The sequence below is a fragment of the Microcebus murinus genome, chromosome 11 (assembly GCF_040939455.1).
Source record: "Microcebus murinus isolate Inina chromosome 11, M.murinus_Inina_mat1.0, whole genome shotgun sequence".
Classification (NCBI taxonomy): domain Eukaryota; kingdom Metazoa; phylum Chordata; class Mammalia; order Primates; family Cheirogaleidae; genus Microcebus; species Microcebus murinus.
The window spans coordinates 76,987,768-77,014,284 of NC_134114.1; the positions used below are offsets into that span (position 1 = coordinate 76,987,768).

The following is a 26,517-nucleotide window of genomic DNA, read 5'->3' on the forward strand; positions in this document are numbered from 1 at the left end:
TCCTGAAATAATAATTATTAGATATCTCTACAGCCATGAAAGCTTTGAGGTCCACAGAGATACATCCATATTTTCTCCTGTCATCCCAGAACACGTGGAGTTCGCCCTGGCTTCCCACCCGCGGATACATTCCCACTGAAGCCCTCGTTATGATGCAGAGAAAGGGGACAACAGACAGGATCAGCAAAGTGCCTCAAGTTTGAACTTGCACACATTTTGGGCGACTTTTCTTTGCAGTTCCAAATTGTCGAGAGACTAGTTGGCACTATTCAAATTTGTTCCATAAACACAAGCAACCCTAAGAAAAAAGCAAAATAACTCTTGGCAGTAAAACTGTTGGATAAATGGTATTTTAAATCATTTTTACCCCTACTGATGGAGATGACTTCAGCTCACTGCCACCTGAGAGCAGTAGTAAATATTTATAAGGTACCTACTGAGGTGTTCAGAATGTCACATCGCTCCAATAGATGACAATTTCAGCTACTGTAAAATGGGCAGAGTAAAAAGTAAACAAAAATAAACCTCGGACTAGATCACTTGTCCATTTACTCTGTTCTAAAATAGATAAGAGTATCATTTTCAATTCCTGGTGGAACTTGTACATTACTAAAAATGAAACAACCTAACAAGTTAAGTGGTTAGAAGAATGTTCTTAATCTTTCACAGGTGAGACAAGGAGTTGGTCTGGGATAGTTCCTATGAACACAAGAATTGAAAGTCAGGAACATTTTTTTCGTTCTTTATGCTGCAGTTTGTCTCTTATCAGACTTCTTGTTAGAAAGAAAAATATTCCCATTAGTGGAGAGGCTTTTTTATTGTCCTCCTAACTTGAAATCTGTTTTAAAATTCCATAGCAGCCCCACAATTCTGGAGAACATCTTTATAATGGGAGTTGTGAAAAGGAGAAATATCTATTGTTTGGTGCAATGGCTTTGTCTGTTTAGCAATAAAAGAAACATGTAGTATTCTTGAAGGGATAAAGACAAATTAAAAGTGTTACTTCCACCAATGAGTACAATTATATGTGGATATCCTTCAATAAACATAGAATGAAGCATTTTCCAGTTAGCTCAATTGTGTGCCAAATGTTCATCCTATACTAGAAAAAACTTCCCCCAAACAAGAAAAAGAATTCAAGCTGCTTATTACCCATTTTCGCTATATCATCTTTATTACCTGATTGACCTTCCTTTTGACCATTTCTACTTCGGGCAAATAAACTTCATTATTTGAAAATCCATTGGATATGACAATAAACTGCACCCCCTTTTTCAGAAGCTGTTTTGGATTCTATCTTGAGTGTCCTAGGAAGAGAACAAGGTGTAGTGTAGGAAACAAAAATATCATTTCCAGGATTTAGTTTATTTTCTCAAGTAATTCCTCCAGCTCCTAATCAGTGATACTCTTTTTGAATGTGCAGGCACTTTGCAACATTATTACTCCTGCCTCCTCAAAATACAGCCTGTCTCTCCTCTGCTCCAGTGGTGTCAAAGCTCCCAGGCATTTGGCTGCCTTCCTGGGCACTGTCTCTTGTCTGCACAGAACATCCAACTCCCCTCCCCTCCATACCCCTCCCCTTGGCAGGTACTCTTGATTTGCCTCAAGACCCAGATCTTTTATGTTTGAAGACAGAAACTCCTAATACTGCACATTGGATTTACTTTGTCCTTACACAGTTTTCTAATAGACAAAACTGCCCCTTTTAAGCTCAGCAAATACACAAATTTCATTCAATACCCACCATGTATCTTGTGCATGTGCGCACACACACACACACACACACACACACACACACACACACACACACTCAGAACCTAATAACTGGCTCTCAGCTCTAATAAAATTTGTGTTGTGGAAATTTCATTCTAAATAATGGATTTGTTTTATATAATATTTTCACTTAATATTTTGCTGTATTCACGTTAGTAACACAGTTCTAGGTCCAGTTATCTACTGTTACTTGCTATATGAGATTTAATGTAGTTTATTTGGCTTTTTAACAAACTTATGCTTTCTTCTTCCATCTCATGATTTTCCCGTTTTTCTACTCTTTTCTATCTTCACTCAAATCCCTAACTAGATCTTTAAACGACTTACACATTTTTCCAACTAAATGAAATATGTGGGTTTCTAATTCTTCATGAACAGTAAACAAGTGAAAACTTCAAAATGCAAAGACTGGTAATATTAAAGTAAAAAAAAAAATACATATTATACTAGATATATACCTTTAACCACTTTGGTACAAGCGTCGACTATAGTCGATAGCCACAGATGAACGCGCACAGCCGGGCATCGACTTTAGTCTATAATTCTGAAATGACTTTTCTAATTTTTCATTTATCAAAATAAAATTGTGAACATTTAAAAATAATGTAATGAAAACATATATGTATATGTTACCTATTCTGATTTACATTACAAGTAAAGCTGCCTGTAAAGTAAAACAAGCTTTCAGTGCTTTAAAGCTTTCCTCATCACACAAGAGCAAAACGGATGCATCATCAATGCACAGCACAAACTATCGTGCAGACTATGGGTGTGGCTGTGGGCAAGGTTTCAAGGCTGGTTAGCACCGCGTACCAAAGTGGTTAAACTTGAAGATAAAAAATTGACTCTATATATGTAAGTCTGTGTGTGCATATGCACGTATTTGACCCTAAACTATAATAATTAAGATTCAAATCAAAATTTTAGGTTTTCCAAATATGGAAACTTTAAAAAAGGCTTTTGTAATGTAAAAAAATATATCATTAATTCTAAACAGGAGATAATGACTAAAATTCTGGCTTTTTCCATTTTTTCAAAAGAAATTTATCAAAACATTAAAAAACACACAACACACAAAAGAAAATAGGTACAAATTTTAATGTATTGTTATATTAATTTCCAGTGGAATACAATCATGGCACTTACACCTCTACCATTTGTTCAATTGGCTATTCCTTCTATTTACATGTAGCTATTCACCTCTCAGAGGCTGGCAATTTAAGAATAATTATTAAAACAATAATTTATTTAGGCATTGATTTTCCCCAAGTATGAGATTAAATATCTGAAACTAAATTTATATTCATTAACACTTTATGTTTTACTTTCCTATCTTAACATTAGGAAAACCTGGAATTTTACAATGTAATCTTTTAATCAGCAAGTATTAAAAGTACATGTGAAGTAAACCTGAACCTCAAGTCATTATATTTTATAACAATCAAGGCACAACATTTTCCATATACTTATGTAGTTCAAATTTTATTATGTATCTAAATAGTCTGTGTAAGTCTTAACTTGGTTTAAAGTCCTGATATCAATAAGCCTTCATGAATTACTAAGAAAATTGTTAGTTATTGTTCATTAGTAAAATAAAGTTTATCTGACAAAGTTAGCTTATTTAGGTTAAATACATTTTAAGTACCTAAAATTTAATTAACAATATTTGGTAAGCTAAATTTATTTATCATCCTTTCTACATATATTTATTCTACATACATTTTTAGTAATAGCTTCTATTTCCTATTACAGGGAGAATCCTGCCCTGGGTTATATAGTACAGACTTTTATAATTAATTACTTGTATAACTTTCACCAATTAATTAAATTCACTTTTCAGGATTTCCTTTTCCTTATCTATAAAATAAGGATAGTTAATTACTTATATATTATCTTAAAGGCGTCTTCTAGTTGTAATGTATAATAGTAAAGAGTCAAATTACATAATTTTTTACATTTATAAACCTTTTAAAGAAATTTCAAAACAGCCTTGTAAAATGAGTTTCTATATTGCAAAATTGTGAACTACTACAATTTACTTTCTCTAGCATCTTATCGATTCAGTTATAAAATGTACTTATTTTATCAAGGATTCTTAGAATGTGTTGAAATAAGGCCAAACCCAAGATATACTGTATAATAAACACTGTTGGCAATGATTATACACTTTTTTTTTTTGCTAAAAAAGATACATCTCTCATCACAAAATAAAGCTAGTGTTTTTAGTTAAATATGTAAATCTACCTGAGATTTATTTCATATCTGAACTCTGAGGAGAATGTTTTTCAAATACATTTAATTTCAGTGAAAAAGCAGAGGATCTTGATCTGTCTTAATAACAGCTTTGGATATAAGTAACATGTAAGTAGATATATTAATTAATTTTAGGTTTAAAAGGAGATCCTAGACACAATAGTGTGCTCTCATTTAAGCTGTCCTTCCATGAAGGAACAGTATTGAAATCACTAGTAAATTGTTAAAATAGAAAACATGGTTCAAATTAGACTAGTAGTAACACTTTAACACCACCACTGCTAGAATGAGGGAACCAGGAGGAAAAAGTAAGCGGAACTGCAATGGGAAGATGAACAAAAATCAGATATTGACAACTTAAAAGACCTTTATGGTAATGAAAAGATGAAAAATCAATACGATATCAACATTCATTAAAACTATTTTGTTTCATTTCCAATTAAGGAACTTTAGTGATCAGTTTAATGCTTACAAGAGGCACTATGAGTTTATTCATGTTTCTAGAACACATTTCTATGCAATATCTCTTATAGAAAAATGAACAGCCACTTTTCAAAAGAAGATAGACTAATGGGCAACAAACATATGAAAAAATGCTCAACATCTCTAATCATCAGGGAAATGCAAATCAAAATCACAATGAGATATCACTTATCTCTAGTGAGAATGGCCTTTATAAAACAATAAAATGTTGGCGTGGATGTGGAGAGAGAGGAACACTTCTACACTGCTGGTGGGACTGCAAACTAGTACAACCTCTGTGGTAAGTAATATGGAGATACCTTAAAGAGCTAAAAGTAGAAATACCATTTGATCCAGCAATCCCATTACTGGGGATCTACTCAGAGGAAAAAAAGACATTCTATAAAAACGCATCTGCACTAGAATGTTTATAGCAGCACAATTCACAATTGCAAAGATGTGGAAACAACCCAAGTGCCCATCAATACATGAGTGGATTAATAAAATGTGGTCCATGTATACCATGAAGTTCTCAGCCACAAAAAACAATGGTGATCTAGCACCTCTTATATTATCCTGGATAGAGCTGGAGCCCATTCTACTAAGTGAAGTATCACAAGAATGAAAAACAAGCACCACATGTACTCACCATCAAATTGGTATTAACTAACCAACATTTAAGTGCATATATACTGTGTTTCCCAGAAAATAAGACTTAACCATAAAATAAGCACTAGCAGGATTTCTAAGCATTTGCGCAATATAAGCCCTACCCCGAAAATAAGACCTAGTGATGGGCTTGGCTATGCAACATATTTGCACAACCCATGGATTTCCTTGAGGAGCAGTAAAGAAGACCAGCAGCTCTTCTGATCTGACCCATGAGAGCTCTATTGCTTGACAGGAGAGATTGGGGCCAATGGTTCTAAAGGAAATAGAGTCACAAGAAATTCAGCATGGAATTCGGGGTTTGGAGAGTTATGATAATGTTCCAGAAGAAGATGACTTAACTATATTTGAATAAATGTAGATTGTTGTACCGTACTTAAAAAAGATAACACATCCTCTGAAAATAAGCCCTAGATTGTCTTCTTGAGGAAAAATAAATATAAGACCCTGTCTTATTTTCGGGGAAACACGGTAGTAGTAACATTCATTGTGTGTCAGGCAGGTGGGAGTGGGGAGGAGGGGATGGGTATATTTGAACCTAATGGGTGCGATGTGTACTGTCTGGGGGATGGACACGCCTGAAACTCTGACTCAGGTGGGGCATAAGCAATATATGTAACCTAAACATTTGTACCCCTGTAGTATGCTGAAATAAAAAAAAATGAATAAAAAAAAATGGTTTTGTGGGAAAATTTTGAAGCACAACTGAAAAATAGTGTTCAGAGAAGCCTGACCCAGATTTAACAAAATCTAAGGGAATGCTGTAAATTATAAAAATATGAATTATGTGATTAAGATGGAAAGTATACTTTGAAAATATTTTGAAGACCCAACATGCCATTTTGTGTTGTGACACTCTAAGGAGTACTGAATACTTCTAATCTTACTTGAGGAATAAGTGGTATTAGAAATCAAATAATACTCAAACAAAGCCTAGTTCCTTGATTTAGAGATTGGGGTTTATTCTGACCCAGTGTTTGATTAATTGATGTGCAATCGCTCGGCTTGGTGGCACAAAGAATGCCTGCTGCTTCCCTTTGGTCAGAACATCCACAACCTAAAATACACCACAAAAAAATGCATTAGGATTTCAAAGCTGTCATATTTAAATACTATTTCCATGCTTATACAATTCAATTTAAATATGATGACTTTTACAGTGAATAACAACAGTAGAAAGTGACAATATCCATATTCAACATGCAAAATTTAGGACAGCATTTTTAATTGCTTCACTGAGCTAGTGATTCAGTTTTCAAAATGTTCCAGAAAAGCATATTCCCTTATGAAAATGAGGTCACGAAAAAGCAAAATATATGCTCCACACTTAATTTCAAAGTGAAGCCAACTTCTGGGACAGGTTCTCTTTTATAAAATTCTAAAACAATAATCTAATTTCTACCTTTTGGGGTTAAGCATAAAATAAAATTAATTTTATGTAGGCAAAGTCAGAAAGGATTTCAGGTCTTTACTATTATAGTATATCCATCTGTTTTCTCTACAAATGCTTTAGATCATGTAGAACACAAATTAGTAATTTATCTTTCATTACATTATTTAGGAATGGTATTTAAAAAGTTCTTGTGAATGTATCTTTATTATACAGATATGTCATTTTTATCCCTAGTACATTTTAAAATGAATAAAAACATTTCCAAAATTTTAAGCATTTTTACTGATGTTTTTTGAGAGCTACCTGTCTTAATGCTATAAACTAAAACATAAAATGTCTAAAAATAATATTCCTGTTTCTCATTCCTGAACTAATGTTTATCTACTTTACACACATCAATAGGTATTATGATTGACCTGAAGGAATGGCATCTGAAATTCGAAATGGCACAGAATCATCATTACTAGAAGAATGAGTTAATGTAGGACACATTAGTGAAAACATACTCTTCCTATATGGAATTACCAATTATATTGTAATCCATGCATAATGAGAAGGCCAAAGTCATTCATTCAACTTGCTGACAATATGCATCCTTGCTGTGTGCCCAAACCAATACAGTCAGGAGCAATCAATAGAAGAAGGAAATTAAATTGAACTTTACCTGTTCTCTAGTGAACCAGCGGGCATCCTCTATTTCGTTCTTGTCAACTTTAATTTCTGTAGACACTGCCACAGCTAAGCAACCAATCATTAAGGAGGAAGGCATTGGCCATGGTTGACAAGAGACATACTGAACATGGCCAACTTTGACTCCACTTTCCTCTTCCACTTCTCTCCGAACAGCATCTTCTATTGTCTCCCCTAATCAAATGGGGCAAAAGAACAAGTTGCTGATGAACATGCCCTGGACATTTTGGACTCTGAATGGTTCAAACATTTGGAAATCACTTTGGACAGAAACTCAATTCAAAGAATCAGAAAGCAGAAGCTTAAAACTAGACTGGAATTGAAGAAAACATTATTTTTTCAAATATATGATTACATACAGAATATCAAAATGCCAACAAAACCTTTTAATTTCTTAAAGGTCCAAATCTGTCAGTTACATTTTAAAAATAATAATTATAACATCTACAATTATCCAGTGCCTACTAGTAGCTAAATACTATGCAAACATTTTATACATTATCTCACTTATATAATATCACTAAATAGTTATAAATTGTCATTATATGATTTTTCTAAATGGCTAGCTCTTTTCCCACTAAAATCTTGAAACTCTTTCTTTATTATGTTGTCAAACAATTATTGCAGGTAACTCTTTTTTGGTCACTAAAATATTAAAAGCCACATAAGATGATCTTTCTAAACAATTCTTTTCCTCTAGATGACTGTTGACTCAGCTATGATTAAATTAAGTAATACCTATAAATGTACTTTATATTTCTAATATGTTGTAATTGAGAAATAGAATAAATAGTTTTTAAGTAAAATTTATCTAGAAGTTTAGAAACCTTAAAGTTTCTATATTTAAACCTAAAAGTTTAAATATAGTTGTATTTAGCAAAATATATTTTTAAATATAGCATTCTATTTCAAATAGATTGGTAAATTTCCTACATGAATTAAGAACTTATATTCATCAAAAGAAAGTATATAGTGAAAAGATAAGTTATAGACTAGCATATTTGCAGGACCGTTACTAATAAATCATTAACATATAATACATATTTAAAATCTCTTAAAATCAATTATAAAAAAGGAAAAGGATAAACAAAACAAAAATAGGTAAAAGATATAAACATCTATAATTTAGAGAAAGGAAAATTGAATGCCTAACAAACACCTGAAAAAAGATTTTGCATACATTAATAGGTGGTGATGAATGCTGTATGGAGAAATCAGGTGGGATGATAGGGATAGTGGCTGCAGGGTATGGGGGCTCACTAATGTATTTGGAGCAATTAGGTAAGGCTGTTTTAAAATGTTAAGTCTAGGCCTGGTGCGGTGGCTCACGCCTGTAATCCTAGCTCTCTGGGAGGCCGAGGTAGGCAGATTGTTCGAGGTCAGGAGATCGAAACCAGCCTCAGCAAGAGCAAGACCCCGTCTCTACTAATAGAAAGAAATTAATTGGCCAACTAATATATATATAGAAAAAATTAGCCGGGCATGGTGGCACATGCCTGTAGTCCCAGCTACTTGGGAGGCTGAGGCAGCAGGATTGCTTGAGCCCAGAAGTTTGAGGTTGCTGTGAGCTAGGCTGACGCCATGGCACTCACTCTAGCCTGGGCAACAAAGCAAGACTCTGTCTCCAAAAAAAACAAATAAAAAAATAAAAAAAATAAAAAGTTAAGTCTAAGTGTAAAATATCTAGATACCCTAGTTAAGAGCAATATATAAAAGAGCAAATACTGACTTTTTAATAAAACAGACAAAATTACTAGAAAAACATGAGCATTATACCATGTTTAAATTATAATTACACAATGTTTAAAATATTTAAAAATAACCCAGTTTTATAACATGATAATTTATCAGAGATTATTTCTCACATGCTATCTAAAATTTTTATTTGGAAATTATAAGTTAAATGAAAACTATTATAAAAATTATTCAGAAAAGGCTTACCAGGTTCAATAAATCCAGCAAGACAAGTAAACATGCCTGGGGGAAATCTTTTCTGCCTGCCTAAAAGACATTTGGTCCCATCTGGATGAATAACTTGCATGATTACTACTGGATCTGTTAAAACAAAAATCAGATATATAATAACAGAAAAAAATAATTTAGATTCATTGTGCAAAGTCATTACCTGGTTAAATTATATAAAGGTGCATTTCCTGGAGAGAAAAGACTCTTGTGTGGTTCTAAGAGATTGCTTCCTTCTGCCCTGATCTAGCTGACGACAGAGTATCTCAGGAAAATTGCATAGAATAGTGCCAATAAACTAGAAGAAGACCATTTTTGTCCTTCTTCCCCCAATCTTAACAGCAACATTTATTCTGCACTTATGGTATGTGAGGCATATTCTTATTTGTTAGTGAGAAAAATGTTTTGAGTAGGTAATACATAGATATGAGGAAAATTCAAATTTCACCACAAATACAGTAAATTTCCCTCTCCCTTCCATCCCAATACTTAAGAAAATATCTTTAAAAGCTAATGTGGCTCTATAATTAGGCTTAAGTCATTAAAAGACTTAAATAATAGTTCATCTCTCTAGAAGTAACAAATCCAGCAAATTCTTCTCACTAGATCACGACTGAGAACTAGGAATTAAATATAAAAGGCTCTTGAGGAACTAAACCAGATGTCACTAAGCCAGGCATTTTACTCCCCAGAGATCTTCTCAGGTGTTGCTGAATCTATCTACTCTTTTTCATACAGTTTTAAAGGGCCTGATTATCAGATTTCTAAGCCTACAGCAGACTCAGAGCAGCAATTAGGAGAGAAGGTCCAGGCAGACACTCAGAGTAATGAGAAGTTAGCTTCAGGCTGTATTACTTTGGTAATGCCTCAGACAGGTACAAAATTGTTGGGGCTTTTTTTTTTAACCTCTCCATTAAGTGGAGTCAAATTTGTAGCCTTTTGAAATCATGTGTCTTAACATATCAAATTCATATTGATGAATACCCAAAGTCAAGAAATAGTTAATGATATACAATGTCTTTTACTTAAAAACCATAAAAGTATGTAATATTTTAACACTTATAGCTTAACATTTAAATTAAACATGCTTTTCAGGAAAATTCCTTAAAAACTTGTCTTTCCAGATTATCTTATTCCCTAAGATTCCAGGTGTCTGAGATTTCACTGTAAAAGAAAAGGCTTACCAACTCTTGGATATGATGTATTATGAACACCTTGAAGACTAGGACAGTCTTCTTTTAAACATACTCTTTTATAGCCACCTTCTTCAATTTTAGTTGCACTTCCACAGGTTGGGCAAAACTTGTATCGACTGTGCCAGGCAAGAACAGATCTTGCTTGAGCTACAACTCCTTTAAAATAAGCACAAAGAGTTGTAATTCTGTGATAAATTATAAATATATATATATATATATATATATGTCTATATATACACACATTTAGGTAAAATGTTCTCAAACTATAATAAAGACATTCACTGTTTTCTGAATAGTTACTTAATCAAGGAATTTAGCATTTCTATTTTTATGATGTGCATTTTTCTTTTAAAGTAAAAGATTTAACTTTCCATATGACAAATCAAAATTAGATTTAACTTTAAAATGAATAAAATATAACTCATATATGTTAGATGTACTAACATCCATCTTACCACTGTATAACATCAGGCTTTTACTATAAGTGATTTTTTAATCTTTGGGTATACATGATTCTAGTGTATAGTGAATTTACAAATAGTGACTTTACAATTGTTATTTTATAAAAATATACTACAAAGGCAGTTCCTAACTTAGACTTGTACTCTAAAGGAAATACTGCTAGGAAATTGCAGGAAGCTATCTCTACTCTCCTTCTTGGTGACTAAGCCCCTGCTGGTCAATGCCGTTGTGGAATGCATCCTATCTTCAATTGGAGACTGCATATAGTACAAAACATATTATATTTCATAACATTCATGTTTAACTTTGTTTATCAAAAGAATGTCTAACAGAATAAATCCTAACATATATACACTTTGGCTATATCCTTTACCCTGGTACTTAAAAAAAACCCAGTTAACATGGCCTGACCATAAATATTACAATTAAGAAAATATGACTAGAAATGCTACATTTCAAATGCTTGAGAAATCTGCTCTCCCTAGAATACATTATTTGATTTATGAATTTTTGAAATAAAAAATAATAGACAATTATAACAATGTTTAAAGTGGTAAAAATGGATAAACAAAACATAAATAAAAACAATCATAATACTGAAACTCAATGAACCACAGGCAACATTAAATATTTGCCTGCTACATTACCTTGTAATTTACACTAGAGTGTTCACATTATTTCAGGATCATCACAGTAAGAAAAGGTAACATTTATTGAGTATTTAGTATGTGCCAGGCATCATGCAAAGAACTTAATATAGATTATAATATTTAATGTAGAACAACCCCATGAGGAAGACAGGTACTATTACCTTTATTTTCTGGAGATGGAAACTAAGGCACAGTGAAGTTAAATAACTATGTAAGGTTTTGCAAGCAACTTAAAGGGCCCCAGTTTCCTTACTAAAAGAAAAAAGAAAAGAAAGCAACTAGCTCATTTATATGATCCTTTTAATCTTAAAATTATATATACAGTTTCAAAGAAAATATGCTTTCTTTAAAAAGTTTGATGATTTCTCCACAGGTGTGGAGAATATTTTCTTTGGGGAGGAAATATTTAAGCGGTTTCTAGAAGGGCCTATCAAATCACCTAAGGGAAGGTGGCCATTGACAAGTGACTTTTTCCTAACCTCCCTTTAACTCTTCTATCTACCATAATCTGGCTTCTGTTCTTTCCACTCCACTGATATTCCTCTTGTTAAATTCATCAACAGCTTCATGTTACCAAAGCCAAAAAAGATTCTTTAAAAAAAAAAAAAACTTTGTTTTTATCTTATTTAGATTCATATCAGCATTCAACACATTTTGACTGATCCTCCGTCCATGAAATATCCTGTTATCTTGGTTTCTATGAGCATATTCTCTTGGCTTCCCCCTACCTTATGGTCACACTGTCTCCATCTCCTTTGACGGCTCTTCTTTTGCTTATACCTGACCTTAGAATTTAGGAGGATTCAGGAATGATTCTGAGGCTCTTTTTTTTTTGCTTGCTTTCAACCAGTAGTTTCTTGGGATTTAAATATCTTTGTGTTTATGACTGCCATATGGATATCTCCAGTTCAGACCTCCCCTCTGAGTTTTAGATTCTAATATCCTTTCTAAACTTAATACGCCCAAGAGTAAACTATTGATTTATTTACTCCAAGTCTGTCCTGCTTTTCTTGCTCTACCTATTAGTCTGTATTATCAAGAAATGGTATCACTACCTACCAAAATTACTATAATCTGAAAACTAACAGTCGTTTTTGATCTTTTCCTTCATTATACCCTGTGCCCAATCCATCAGCAAAGACTGTTGATTTTCTCAAAATATATCTTGAATGTATCCCCTTTTCTCTATTTCTACTATTAACACCTTACTTTATGTCTTAATCCATGTTATCATCATCTCTCTCTCAATTTTTAATAGTCTCAATCTACAGATCAAACCCTATCAGTTCTATCTCCAGAATATCTCAAATTTTCCCTTTCTTTCCATCTCCACTGCTACCATTCTAACTCAAGCCACTGCAATCTCTTACCTGGGCTATTGTAATATCCAATCTCCTTCTAACAAAATTCCTAATTTCCACACTTAATTAACAACATACCCACAATTCAAGCTCTACAAAGCAGCTAGTGTGAGGTGTTTTTTTGTTTTTAAAAACACATCAGGTTATAAGATTTATATGGTATTTAGAATAAAACCCTAATTTCTTACCATAACATAAAAAGCCCTATCAACAGAAAATAAAACAAAACTGTCAAGGGTTTTGCCACCAAGTTCAGTGTATAGCAGGTGTGCAAAAATTATTCACTGCAGAATCAAATGAAACCCTCATGCATTAGGGTTAATTCTGAGGCAATCAATGTTGGCTTATTAAAACTATTGTAACTGCCCAGGAGAGTAGTCCTTTAGGGTGAGAACTTTAAGAAGTTTTCTAATGGAGACAAGCTAATTTCACTGCTTACTGGAAAAAGTGTGCCTCTTGGAAACTGCAGATACATACAGCTCCAACTCAATTCTAAAACCCAGATTATTACCAATACAAATAAGCAGAGTTCATTTCTTACCAGCTTCTTTTTCTTTTAACTGCAGAAGAGCTGGCATTGGAGGATGTAGAAAATAACAATTTTCATGTCTTTGTTTAAATTCTTCAGCAGCAGTGGGATCTATACTTAGAGCAAACCAGGCAACCAACCCATCTTCTTCTTCTCTTGGGACTTCTCCAGTATCTAGTAACTTTTCTTTCATTTCAAGTTCTACTCCAAGAAAGATCAAGGTGATCTTCTCAGGCTGAGCCAAATAATCCTTTACATCTGTGTAGTTCAGCTGACAAAGCCTGACTTCTGGCTGTTGGAAACTTTCTTTATTGCCACCTAGAGTGACCAAGGGATTTAAATCTGAGAAAAGGATATAAACTGTGGCTGGATGGCTTTCTTTAGCCAGTAACCAGTCAGAATTATTTCTCTTTTCACTTTTGCGGTCCAGTAGTGTTTTGTTAAAATAATTTTCACATTCTTCCACTCCGTTGGTTAGGAACCAAGGCTTCTTCCCATCTTCAGCATTAGCTAGTAAATTAGCTATATTCTTATAACCCCAAAATATAGCAATATCCAGTGCAGTCTGCCTTGATGTATTGACAAGTGATCTGTCACACCTATGGAAGGAAGAAAAAAATGGGAAGAAAAAGTAAAATAGGAAGTTAACATTTTCTCTTGTATTTATTTTGATAAAATATTTCCAGATACATACTCTAGCCCTTCTATTTAGTGGTTACATAGATTTTTTTTTTCAATCAGTACATAGATTACTACAGGGGATGTTAAAAGAACAATTAAATAATCATAAATGATAAAAAAGTTAGAGATAGGAGATATTTAAAATTTCTGGATAATTCCTTATAAAATAAAAAAGCATTAAGGAAATATGAAAATTCTAGGAGTTCTTGGTAGTCACAGTGAGATTTACATTTTCTATTTGGAAGAAAAAGATTAGACTCCTCATAAATTTATTGCTTTGCTATAAAATAATGAAGGATTAATTCTTCACTAAAAATGGTTAAAATATTTTAGTTAGAAATTATGTTACATTTTTATATAATAACTTAGTCTATGAATTATTTAGTAGTCCCACCATATAAATATGGCTACAAGAAACATTTAAAAGGAAATATGTAACACAGAAATTAAACCACAGACCCTTTCACGTGGTAGAGCCTAAAATGTTTACCCTTTCTCAAGCAGAAATTGGACAACCTCTAGGTGCCCATTCCTTGCAGCATACATTAGAGCAGTCCAGCCATTGTCAGAAGTTTCATTAAGAAGTGATGGAGAATGACTAAGTATTCCTGTTAACTTGGCAATATCTCCTTCTGCAGCTGAACAGTGAAACTGGGAAATCATTTCTTGCTTTGGATTTCTTGTTACAGAAGACATTTCTTCCTTAAAAGAAGGAAAATAGAAAATAAAAATCTCATTTGCAATTGCTTTTTGTATCAATGAATAAACATTATCTGAATACTGATGTCATTAGAATTTAGTAACAGTTTCCAAGGCAATACACTCTTCAAGAGATAATCAGTATCAACTGCCATCACGTTTCTAAATTGTTATCAACTGGAAATTATAAATATAATTCAATTTCTATAGCTGGGAAGGTATAGAAAGTAATGTACAAAGAGTGCTGGTAATACAAATGAAGGGTGCCATAACCGTGGGAGGGGTAGCCAGGTAACATACTACAAAGAAGAAGAGGTATTTGAGGTAGACTAGAGGAGACTTCATTATAGAGTGGGGACACGAGGAGTAGGGGGTCAAAACAGATAAGTAAAGGCAGAGATTTTGATTTATTTATTTATTTTTTAGGTACTAAGCATAAGTTTATTAAAGATATCATTGAATTCAAAGAAGACAAATGGCCAACAAACATATGAAAAAATGCTCCATATCACCAATAAATAGGGACATGTAAATTTTTAAAAAAATTTATTTAGGATATTACGGGGGTACAAACATTTTGGTTACATGTAATGTGTTTGCCCCGCCCAAGCCAGGGCTACAACCATGTGCCTCCCCCATACAAATGCATTTGTTTCCATTAGTTGTGGGTTTACCCCCCACACACTCCAAACTAGCACCCAATGAGTATTACTACCATGTGAACACCTTAGTGTTGGTCGGTTAGGACCAATTTGATGGTGAGTACATGTGGTGTATTTTTTTTCCATTCTTGTGATACCTCACTTTGAAGGATGGGCTCCAGCTCTATCCAGGATAATACAAGAGGTGCTAGATCACTATGTTTTTTGTAGTTGAATAGTATTCCATGATATACATATACCACATTTTATTAATCCACTCATGTATTGATGGACATTTGGGTTGTTTCCACATCTTTGCAATTGTGAATTGTGCTGCTATAAACATTCTAGTGTAGATGTATTTTTAATAGAATGTCTTTTTTTCCCTTGTGTAGATGCCCAGTAATGGGATTGCTGGATCAAATGGTAGTTCTACCTGTAGCTCTGTGAGGTATTTCCAAATTACTTTCCATAGGGGTTGTACTAATTAAGGCAGAGATTTTTAGCAGATAACAATCAGTGTTCTCTGATTCTATGGTACCCAGGTATAGGTTCCTGCTCTCAGGGAAATTATGATTAATTAGTTTATTATTCAAAAGCTTTCTAAGTTTAACATAAAAACAATTTATTGTTCTACCTCGCACAATTAATTTTGCAATCCATTTGGGGGGGATTTTTGTTCATGGTGTGAGGCAGGAGGTCAAGATACTTTTTTTATCCCAATGGATAATTCATATGATTCAGCACTATTCTTGAAATTACCATATTTGTCTCATTGCAGGGCAGTACTATCTTTGTCATAAATTGGATGATCATGTATTTTTGGATCTATTATTGGCCACAGTTCTGTTGGTCATCTGTCCTTGAATCACAGAAGCTTTTTAAATCATTTACTTATCTGCTTTGACACTCTGCCATCTCAGTGAAATAAAAAGAAAATAATTGCCCCATACCTGTTAGTAAATGTTGCCAAATCATGGATTACATGTGGTAGGGCACAAGTGGAGCTATTTATTTTCTGAGACTGGTTCTGTAAGTAGATAGTTAGGTAGATAATGAGGGATTCTGGGTCTGCTTCAAACATGAAGGAGAACAAAGGCTTTCCCAGACAAACAAAAACTGAAAGATTTCATCAACACCAGAACTGTTCTACAAGAAATGCTAAAAGGAGTTCCGTAATGTGAGAGAAAAGTACATTAATGAACAATAAGAAATCATCTGAAGGTACACTATTCACTGGTAAAGTAAGGCACAAATACAGAATACTCTATTTCTGTAATAGTGGTGTATAAACCACTTATAACTTCAGTAGGAATACTAAAATACAAACCTATCATAAATAACTACAACATTTTGAGAGAGATAGTATTACCCTGATACCAAACCCAGACAAAGACACAACAAAAAAAGAAAACTATAGGCCAATATCTCTGATGAACAGAGATATTCTGTTCTGTAAAAATTCTCAACAAAATACTAGCAAACTGAATTGAACAACACATTAAAAAGATTATTCATCATGAACAACACATTAAAAAGATTATTCATCATGACAAAGTGGGATTCATTCCAGGGATGCAGCAATGGTTTAATATATGCAAATCAATCAATGTCCTACATCATATCAACAGAATGAAGGGGAAAAAAATCATATGATCATTTCAATTCATGCTGAAAAAGCATTTGATAAAATTTATTAAATTTAACATCCCTTCATGAAAAAAACACTAAAACAATTGGGTATAGAAGAAACTTACCTCAACAGGATAAAATCTATATATGACAGATCCAAAGTTAGTACCATACTGGATGGGGAATACTAAAAGCCTTTCCTCAAAGATTTGGAACATGACAAGGATGCTCATTTTCACCACTGTTATGCAACATAGTACTGGAAAGTTCTAGCTAGAGCAATCAGACAAGAGAAAGAAATAAAGGACATACAAATTGGAAAGGAAGAAGTCAAATTATCCTTCTTTGCAGATGATATCATCTTAACATCTAGAGAAACCTTAAAGATGCTACAAAAAACTATTAGAACTGAAAAACAGATTCAGTAAAGTAGCAGGATACAAAATCCAACAAACAAAAATCAGTAGCATTTCTACATGCTAACAGTAAATTTATTGGCATCTGAAAAGGAAAACAAGAAAGTAATTCCATTTACAATAGCTACAAATAAAATTAAATACCTAGGAATATACTTAAAAAAGAAGTGAAAGACCTCTATAATGAAAACTATAAAACATTGATGAAAGAAATTGAAGAGGACACATAAACAATGGAAAGATGGATTGGAAGAATCAACATTGTTAAAATGTCCATTGAATCTACAGATTCAATGCAATTCACATCAAAATACCAATGACATTCTTCACAGAAACAAAATTAAAAGGGTAATCCTAAAATTTATATGGAACCATAAAAGACTCAGCATAGACAAAGCCATCCTGAGCAAAAAGCACAAAACTGAAGGAATCACATTACCTGAGTTCAAATTATACTATGGGGCTGTAGTAGTAACCAAAATAGCATGGTACTGGGATAAAAATAGACACATAGACCAGTAGAATAGAATAGAGAACCCAGAAATAAATCCACACATCTATAGTGAACTTTTCCTTGACAAAGGTGCCAAGAACATATCGTGGGGGTAAGGACAGCAATAAATGTTGCTGAGAAAACTGGATATCCATATGCAGAAGAATGAAACTAGACCTTTATCTCTCAACACATATAAAAATAAAATCAAAATGAATTAAAGACTTACACCTAAGACCTGAACCTATGAAACTATTAAAAGAAAACACTGGAGAAATGTTTTAGGACATTGTTCTGGGCAAGGACTTCTTAAGTAATACCTGCAAAGCACAGACAACCAGAGTGAAATTGGACAATGGGATTATATCAAGCTAAAATGCTTCTGCACATCAAAGGAAACAACAAAATGAAAAGACAATCCACATAATGGGAGAAAATATTTGAAACTATCCATCTGAGAAGGGATTAATAAGTAGAATATATAAGGAACTCCAACAACTCGGTAGAAAAAAATCAAATAATCTGATTAAAAATGGAATTGGGCAATAGACATTTTTTCAAAAGAAGACATACAAATGGCCAACATGTATATGAAAAATGCTCAATATCACTAGTCAATAGAGAAATGCAAATCAAAAATACAATGAGATATCATCATACCCCAGTTAAAATGGCTTTTTTTTTAAAAAAGTCAATAACAAATGCTGGCGAGGATGTGGAGAAAGGGAATCCATTCTACACTACTGGTGGGAATCTAAATTAGTGCAACCGCTATGGAGAGCAGTATAGAGGTTCTTCAAAAAACTGAAAACAGAACTATCATATGACCCAGTAATTCCAATACTGGGTATATACACAAAGGAGGGGAATTGAGTGTATTGAAAAGATATCTGCACTCTCATGTTTACTGCAGCGCTATTCACAATAGCCCAGATTTGGAGTCAACCTAAGTGTCCATTAATGGATAAAGAGATAAAAAAATGTGGTACATATACACAACTGAATATTATATAGCCACAAAAAATTCTGCCATTTGCAACAACATGGATGGAACTGGAGAATATTGAGTGAAATAAGCCAAATACAGAAAGAAAAATCTTACTTGTTCTTATTCATATGTGGGAGCTAAATATTAAAAACAATTTATTCCATGGAGACAGAGTAGAATGACGGTTACCAGAGGGTGGGAAGGTTAATGGCGAGAGGGAGATAAAGTGGGAATGGTGAATGGGTGCAAAAATATAGTTAGATAGAATGAACAATATTTGATAGAACAACGAATTGACTATAATCAACAAGTTAGGATATACTTTAAAATAAATAAAAGAATGAAACTGGAATGTTCCTAACACACACACACACAAAACAACAACAACAACAACAACAACAACAACAAACTCACTAAATGCCTGAGGTGGTGGAACAACAACAACAACAACAACAACAAAAAACTCATTAAATGCCTGAGGTGGTGGATACCCCAATCTCCCTAATCTGATTTACTCACATTCTATGCCTATATCAAAACATCATATGTACCCTATAAAGATATACAACTATTATATACCCATAATAATTAAAAATAAAAAAGGAAACTGCAAAAAATATTATGAATAATAGCTATAACTTTTCAAAACTTTATTTTGAAGCACTGCTGGACAGACTTGTGTATTGGTCTCTTTTCCAAATTGCTTTTCCCTTATTTTCCGTAAACTCATATTACATAGTTTTTCCAGCTAGGTTTACTCTGAACAATATTTCACTGCTCCACGTTCTGAGGTCATTGTCTCTCCCTCAGCCTTCTACAGGGCACCTCAGGGAATTGCAAAATTGTCCTTTAAAATATAGCGTACTTCACCACCGCCAGTGCAATGCTTATGCATACAGTATTCCGTGGAGAAAGGAGGGGAAAATATACACTTTGCCGTTTAGATTTCTGAGCAGAAAAGTCATCTAGAAATAGTAAGATTAGTCATTCCAGAGAAGCACAGAAAGTCTGAGATCGAGCTCTACTGCTTGATTTACTTTCATTTGTCATGACAGGTCCTGCAGAAATTGAAGATTTGAAGGCAGGATAAAGTGCCGCACCTGCATTCCAAGAAGCCATAGACTATTCTGAGAGGTCATTTAAAAGAATGTTAGGTCTAAAGCGACTCAGATTTTCACCAAACCAACATCCACTTTTACTGATGTGTCAACCGGGGCCCATGACTTGCCCACGGTGACATGGATCGAGTGGGACAGGCAGGACCTCAAATATGACTCTGTCATTGAAGTCACTGGTCATCACTTAACAAATTCCAGTCCCTGGACACTCAAGACGACCATTTAACGAATTTAAGCGCAACCCCTGCACAGTCAGTCTCTGCAGTCAAATGCCTTGAGATATTTTTACTTTCTTGCCACTACTGTGAGATTTCTTCTTTCAAAGTGAAATCACACTGAAGTAGCTATTCCTTTTCCCCATTTGCAAATTTCGATTGGAAACTCCACCAGCCACAGGACCGCTTGCGCTCCCTCCCTGTCAGGGGATCCCCAGCAGAGCGGGTCCGCGGCTCCAGCGCCTGCGCCCATCGACCTTGCAAAAGGCTGCAACTGCAAGACCCAGCAGGGACAGGCAGGGCAGCGCGGAGAGCAAGAGCCCAGGGAACATGTCACCGCTCCCGGAAGGGACAGTCGGGGCAACTAACTCGCCGCTGCTTCTACTAACCCAAAGGCGACCACAGTAGAGGTAACCACGACTCGTCGGAAGGACTGGGGAAATCCCACTCTCACTTTTTCCGGCGCCGGATGCAGCTTCCTCACTTCCGGCGGTGGACCGCTGTCTTCGCGCGGCTTCATGGGAAATGTAGTTTGCGGCTCAAAGCTGCGCGCGACCCGAGTGGGGGCGGGGCTTGGGGTAGGAGGGGCTGGGGAGCTGGGGAGCTGGGGTGGGAGATCTCCACCTAAATTTATTGGCGCTGGCGCTGAGTGAAGGGCGGGTTGTCCTTCTGAGACCGAGATGTGTAGAAATCGATGGAGGCGATGAGAAAACTGTAGCTCTGTAGAAATGATTTTAAATATTCCAGTATTTCGCACCCTGCTCCCCAGCCTTCTCTCCAGTCTAGTCCAATGCAATTGAGTGTTCAAAGCATACTTTCGTGTTAAATAATCCTGGGATATTGGCTAGGCTAGCCCAAGTCATTCGGGCGTGTGACCTTAAGCAAGTTATTGGCCTCTGTAAAACCTCTGTCACCTCGCGAAAAATGGTACCATATCATATATATTATTTATTTATTTATGTCAGCATATTGTGGGGGTACAAATTTTAAGGTTCAAATAATGCCCTTACCCACCTCCCCCCACAAGTCTGAGCCTCCAGCATGACCATTCCCCAGATTGTGCACATCTCACTCATTATGTATATACCTGCCCCCTTCCCCCTCCCCCCTGCCCAATACCCTATTACTGTAGTCCCTATGTGTTCACTTAGGTGCTGCTCAGTTAATACCAATATGCTGGTGAGTATATGTGGTACTTGTTTTTCCATTCTTGGGATACTTCACTTAGTAGAATGGGTTCCAGCTCTATCCAGGAAAATACAAGAGGTGCTATATCACTGTTGTTTCTTGGAGCTGAATAGTAGTCCATGGTGTACATATACCACATTTTATTGATTCACTCATGAATTGATGGGCACTTGGGTTGTTTCCACAGCTTTGCAGTTGTGAATTGTGCTGCTATAAACATTCCAGTGCAGGTGTCTTTTTTGTAGCGTGTCATTGGATCTTTTGGGTAGATGCCCAGTAATGGGATTGCTGGATCAAATGGTAGATCCACTTGTATCACTCTAAGGTATCTCTATATTGCTTTCCATATTATTTTAAGAAATTGCCACAGCCATCCCAAACTTTAGGAATCACCACTCTGAGCAGTCAACAGCTACCAACATAGGGGCAGGATTCTCTACCAGCAAAAAAATTATGACTTGCTAAAGGCTCAGAAGATTGTTGGCATTTTTTAACACTAAGATATTCTTTAAGGGATGTACACTTTTTTAGAAATAATGTTCTTGCACATTTAATAGACTACATGCAGTATAAACATAACTTTTATATCCTCTGGGAAACAAAAAAAATTATGTGACTCACTTGATTGTGGAATTTGCTCTATTGCAGTGGTCTGGAACTGAACACACAATATCTCTAAGATATGCCTATAGTTTACGAACTCATGGATGTTAACATTTTTGATGTATTTCAGGTCATTGAAGTAGCATTATTTTAAAAATATTTTATTATATTTATTACTTTGATGCTCAAATTGTTTCTTATTTGAGTAGTAGGAACTCCCTCAAGTCAGCTCCTAAGTTCTCTTGACCAGAACCCTGAAGTGTTTGATAGCTTACTTCCTTTCTGGTATGACAAAATGTTTTAAGCTTAACTTGTAAATATTCTGCTCCAGACCCGGAGTCAGCCATTTCTCCAAGTTGCCTTACATTCTTTTAATGAGAAATGATAATATCACGGTCTTTGTTCTTGTGGTGCTCATTGCTAATAGGTTACTGAATACCTCTCTGAATATAACCTTCTCCTGGGAATATTGAACAAATACAGATCCTTTCTAATAAGAGTTTACATTCCAAGGTCAATAATGGTGCCAACATAGATATTAATGGAATAAGATACTATTATTTTCATTTTTTTTCCCATTTAGAAACTTAAGGCTCCTCAATGCCTATAAGAAAAGATTTAAAGTTTTTTTTTTTTTTTTTTTTTTTGAGACAGAGTCTCGCTTTGTTGTCCAGGCTAGAGTGAGTGCCGTGGCGTCAGCCTAGCTCACAGCAACCTCAAACTCCTGGGCTCGAGTGATCCTTCTGCCTCAGCCTCCCGAGTAGCTGGGACTACAGGCATGCGCCACCATGCCCGGCTAATTTTTTTTTTTTTTTATATATATATCAGTTGGCCAATTAATTTCTTTCTATTTATAGTAGAGACGGGGTCTCGCTCTTGCTCAGGCTGGTTTTGAACTCCTGACCTTGAGCAATCCGCCCGCCTCGGCCTCCCAAGAGCTAGGATTACAGGCATGAGCCACAGCGCCCGGCCTAGTTTTAAAGTTTTGCATTAGCTTTAGATACCCTCCTTAATATGGATCCAACATACATTTTTAGCCATATTTTTCCAGGAATTTCCTATATAAATAGTCTATCTCATTCAGCCAAATTGGACCTATATACTGAACAGGAATACCTCTTGTGTTTTCCTGCCTTCCTGCTTATGTTTATGCTACTTTTCCTAACTTAAATGCTTTCCTTTATCCAAATATTATCCACTATTCAAAGTCCAGCTCAAGTATCTCTTAATTGGATCTTCTAAGTCATATTTTCCTGACCATAAAATTATCAATTTTTCCTTGCTTTTACCACTTCAACGTATACTGACCCTTCTTCCAGCACCTATATTTCTTTGCCTGCGAGTTTTTTCTTATCACCAGATTACACTTTGCCCTCCTGCTCAACAGATCAGCAAAGCCAGAAAATTAATATCTCCTGGGAGAGGCCCTCACCTAATGGTTGACATGATAGGAACTGGTATATAAATACATCAGCCTTTCTCACTCTCTTACTCAGAGGGACATGTTCTACAGTGGCTGCCAGATCTTTCCAGTGGGATTAGGTTAAGAGAACCTATCTACAGTGGACACTTGATTAATAACCAGCTCTTTATTGGTTGTCTTCCCTTCCCTTTTTCCCTGCTATTCCTTCATTTCCTCACTTCCTTGCCACTGCTTCCTCCTAGAATTTCATGTGAATCCTTGTCTCAGGATTTGATTCTGAAAAACTCTCAATTAAGACAAGGATTTTTTTTCCCCCATCTTTCAATTCGTAACCCTTATTATGTAGTAGTTAGCCTCCTCAGCAGAGCTTGGGAGAATTATTAACCATCATTAAGTAAATAAATCCCTATTACCAGTCATTCTGGAACACATATTCTGTTGTCTTAATGAGAACAGTGTTATTGAAAATCGATGCATGAAATTCAGATTGATTGACCTTGAGATGAATAATTTGGAGCTCAAATTTTAAACCACTGTTTTTTTCCTCTGGCCATAATATCATTTTACAAAATGGTTTGTCCCTCACCATTACTAGCCCTGTAAGAACACATGAACCTCTTGTACTTTAGTTGTAGCTGCTCTAGAAAGTTACTTGCTACCTTGTATAGGTGCCCTTCAAATAGATGTTGTGTATAACACATGGACTATCTCCTAAAACAGAAATATGCCAATTGTATCTTGCAAATTTAGTGAAAATATGTCTAGTCATTTTTCTCTCAGCGAAATAGAAAGTTTATTTTATGGGCAATATATAAATAAAATTTTATGTAGATAATTTTACATGGTAATTAGCCTTATACTATCTGGAGATATGTCTTTTTCTTGCCACATATTTCTTTTTCTTCTTTATATTAATTAACACTTCATTTATTTTTGCCTTTTTCTCTAATAGGTTGTAATTTCTTTCTACATAGAGAGGCTGATTTTTTTTTTTTTTTTTTTTTAATTTTAGAGACAGTGCGTTGCTCTGCCACCCAGGCTAAAGTGCAATGGTAGAATCATAGCTCACTGCAGCCTTGAATTCCTGGGCTCAAGTGATCCTTTCATCTCAGCCTCCTGAGTTGCTGGGATTATAGGCATGTGCCACCATGCCTGGCTAATTTTTTTAATCTTAATTTTTTAAGATTAAGAGATTTTAAGAGACAGAGTTTTAAAAATTTTAAATTTTTTAAGAGACAGAGTTTGGGTATGTTGCCTAGGCTGCTCTCAAACTCCTGGGCTCAAGCAATCCTCTGGCCTTGGCCTCCCAAAGTGCTGGGATTATAAGCATGAGCTGCACCCCTGCATGAGCCTGGTTTTTAACAGATAGTTCTACAGTAATAGCTGCTTTTCTTTCACATATAAGGCATTTAATAAAAGTTGGTGGATGATAATGATGAGATATCCTGAGAAATGTGCTCTAACTCTGTATAAGTTAGAGGTGAATTCAATAAAAGTGTGCATATCTTAAACTCTACAGAAGGTCCTTGATAGAAGATGTCTATCTTATATCTATGTGACTACAGGTAGGGGAGTTTCTAATTTGTATACATTATATGCATATTCTGCATTCCTGAAATACACCAAGTTTCTTCTGGACTTAGGACCTTTGGACTAGCTGTTGCCTCCTTTTGAAATACTCTTCCTCTAGTTTTTCTAATTACAGCCTCCTTCTTGTCTCCATGTGTCAGTTCAAATGTCATATTTTTAGAGGGCTTCCCCGATCACTCAGTTTGTATTAGCTCTCATTGATATTTTCTTATTTCTGGCATTTTTATTTTTTATTTTTCTTATTTCTGATGTTTATTTATTGTGTCTCCTTATTAGAATGTAAACTCCTACTTGTGAAGGTCCTCACTTATTTCATTTACTGCTGTTTTCCTAGGACCTGGAATTTTTATTTGGCATAAAAGAAACATTCATTGCATATTTGTTGATGTTGAACAAGTGGTTTTTTTCATATCGAATCAGATATATTTTTGATTTGGCTATCATAGCTTGGTAATGAAAACTTCTCAAATAACATTAAGCAGGAATACATCTGACTGTCTATGTGGCTGCTTTACTTCTGTGTTTATGAAATTTAGGCAGGGAAATAATATTTTTGATTTTTCCCCTCAAGGAGCTCCTTGTCTGATGAAGTAAAATGGATTATAAACAATTACATGCGTTATGATAGAGTAATTACAGACAAAGTGAAGAGCACATTGGGGCACCTATTGACTTACAGGGCAGGATCAGAAAAGGCATAGTGATGACAAAGTGCTTACCCAGGTCTTTTTCTTCTCTCCTTCTGGATCTTCTGGGAGGAGACTATGGCCCAGGCTCCTTGCACCTAGGCATGGCCTTGTGACTCATTCTAGGTAATTCACTGTGGACAGAAGTAGTGGTCTTCTGGGCCAAAGAAGTTGAGAGACAGTATATAGCCCTTCAGATCTCTATTACTCTGTTATGGCAATATGGAAGCACAAAGTCGCAGCAGACAGGACTGGCATCCACCACCCTTGGAGAAGAGCTGCTGTGGAGAGCAGCCAGGCCCACAATGGACTTTGAATGAGGAACAAACCTTTGTGCTGTGAGCCACTGAGATTTCAGGGTTAAGTCGCTATGTCACCATAGCATAGTCTATTCTGAGTCATCCAGAAAACAGTGAAAAGATGACCTTTGAACTGAGTTTTAAAGGGCCAGGGACAACAATAGGACAAAATCTGTTTGTCAGAGGCTCTTCCTTTCCTCCCTGCAAGGGTATAACGTAGTCCCTTTAAAAAGTAGAAGGAAGCTTAGAGATAAAAGTAGGTTAATATTCCAGATGCTAAGAAAGTAGCAGAGTCTACTAAGTGTGAGATATGTCAGAAAAACACACCATAAAATCTTGATATTCAAGGGCCCTGGTAGGCCAAGTGCTGACAGCGCTCTGTCAGCAGTCCCCAGCTTGTCTGATTTAAGGCCTGTTGTGCTCACTCTGCTTTTGCAAATACATT

The 26,517-nt window shown here is 35.1% G+C and overlaps 1 protein-coding gene across 5 annotated transcripts; it reads right to left on the bottom strand.

The window, feature by feature from the left end:
• Nucleotides 1–2,852: 2,852 nt before the first annotated feature.
• NUDT12 (nudix hydrolase 12) lies at nucleotides 2,853–26,071 on the bottom strand. 5 transcript variants are annotated; one of them, XM_076008257.1, is made up of 8 exons: nucleotides 20,673–20,784; nucleotides 16,375–16,451; nucleotides 14,572–14,783; nucleotides 13,413–13,999; nucleotides 10,387–10,554; nucleotides 9,182–9,295; nucleotides 7,215–7,414; nucleotides 2,853–6,214 (listed from the first exon to the last, which is right to left on the bottom strand). In XM_076008257.1, the coding sequence occupies exons 3-8, from the start codon at nucleotides 14,775–14,777 to the stop codon at nucleotides 6,104–6,106; spliced, it is 1,386 nt and encodes a 461-aa protein (XP_075864372.1). In that variant the 5' UTR covers nucleotides 14,778–14,783; nucleotides 16,375–16,451; nucleotides 20,673–20,784; the 3' UTR covers nucleotides 2,853–6,103. The 5 variants fall into 5 exon arrangements, with proteins under 5 accessions (XP_075864372.1, XP_075864373.1, XP_075864370.1 ...); XM_076008258.1 differs by lacking the exons at nucleotides 16,375–16,451; nucleotides 20,673–20,784 and adding an exon at nucleotides 25,807–26,071 and having other exon boundaries at nucleotides 14,572–14,779; XM_076008255.1 differs by lacking the exons at nucleotides 16,375–16,451; nucleotides 20,673–20,784 and adding an exon at nucleotides 25,807–26,071.
• Between the last annotated feature and the right edge of the window lie 446 nt (nucleotides 26,072–26,517).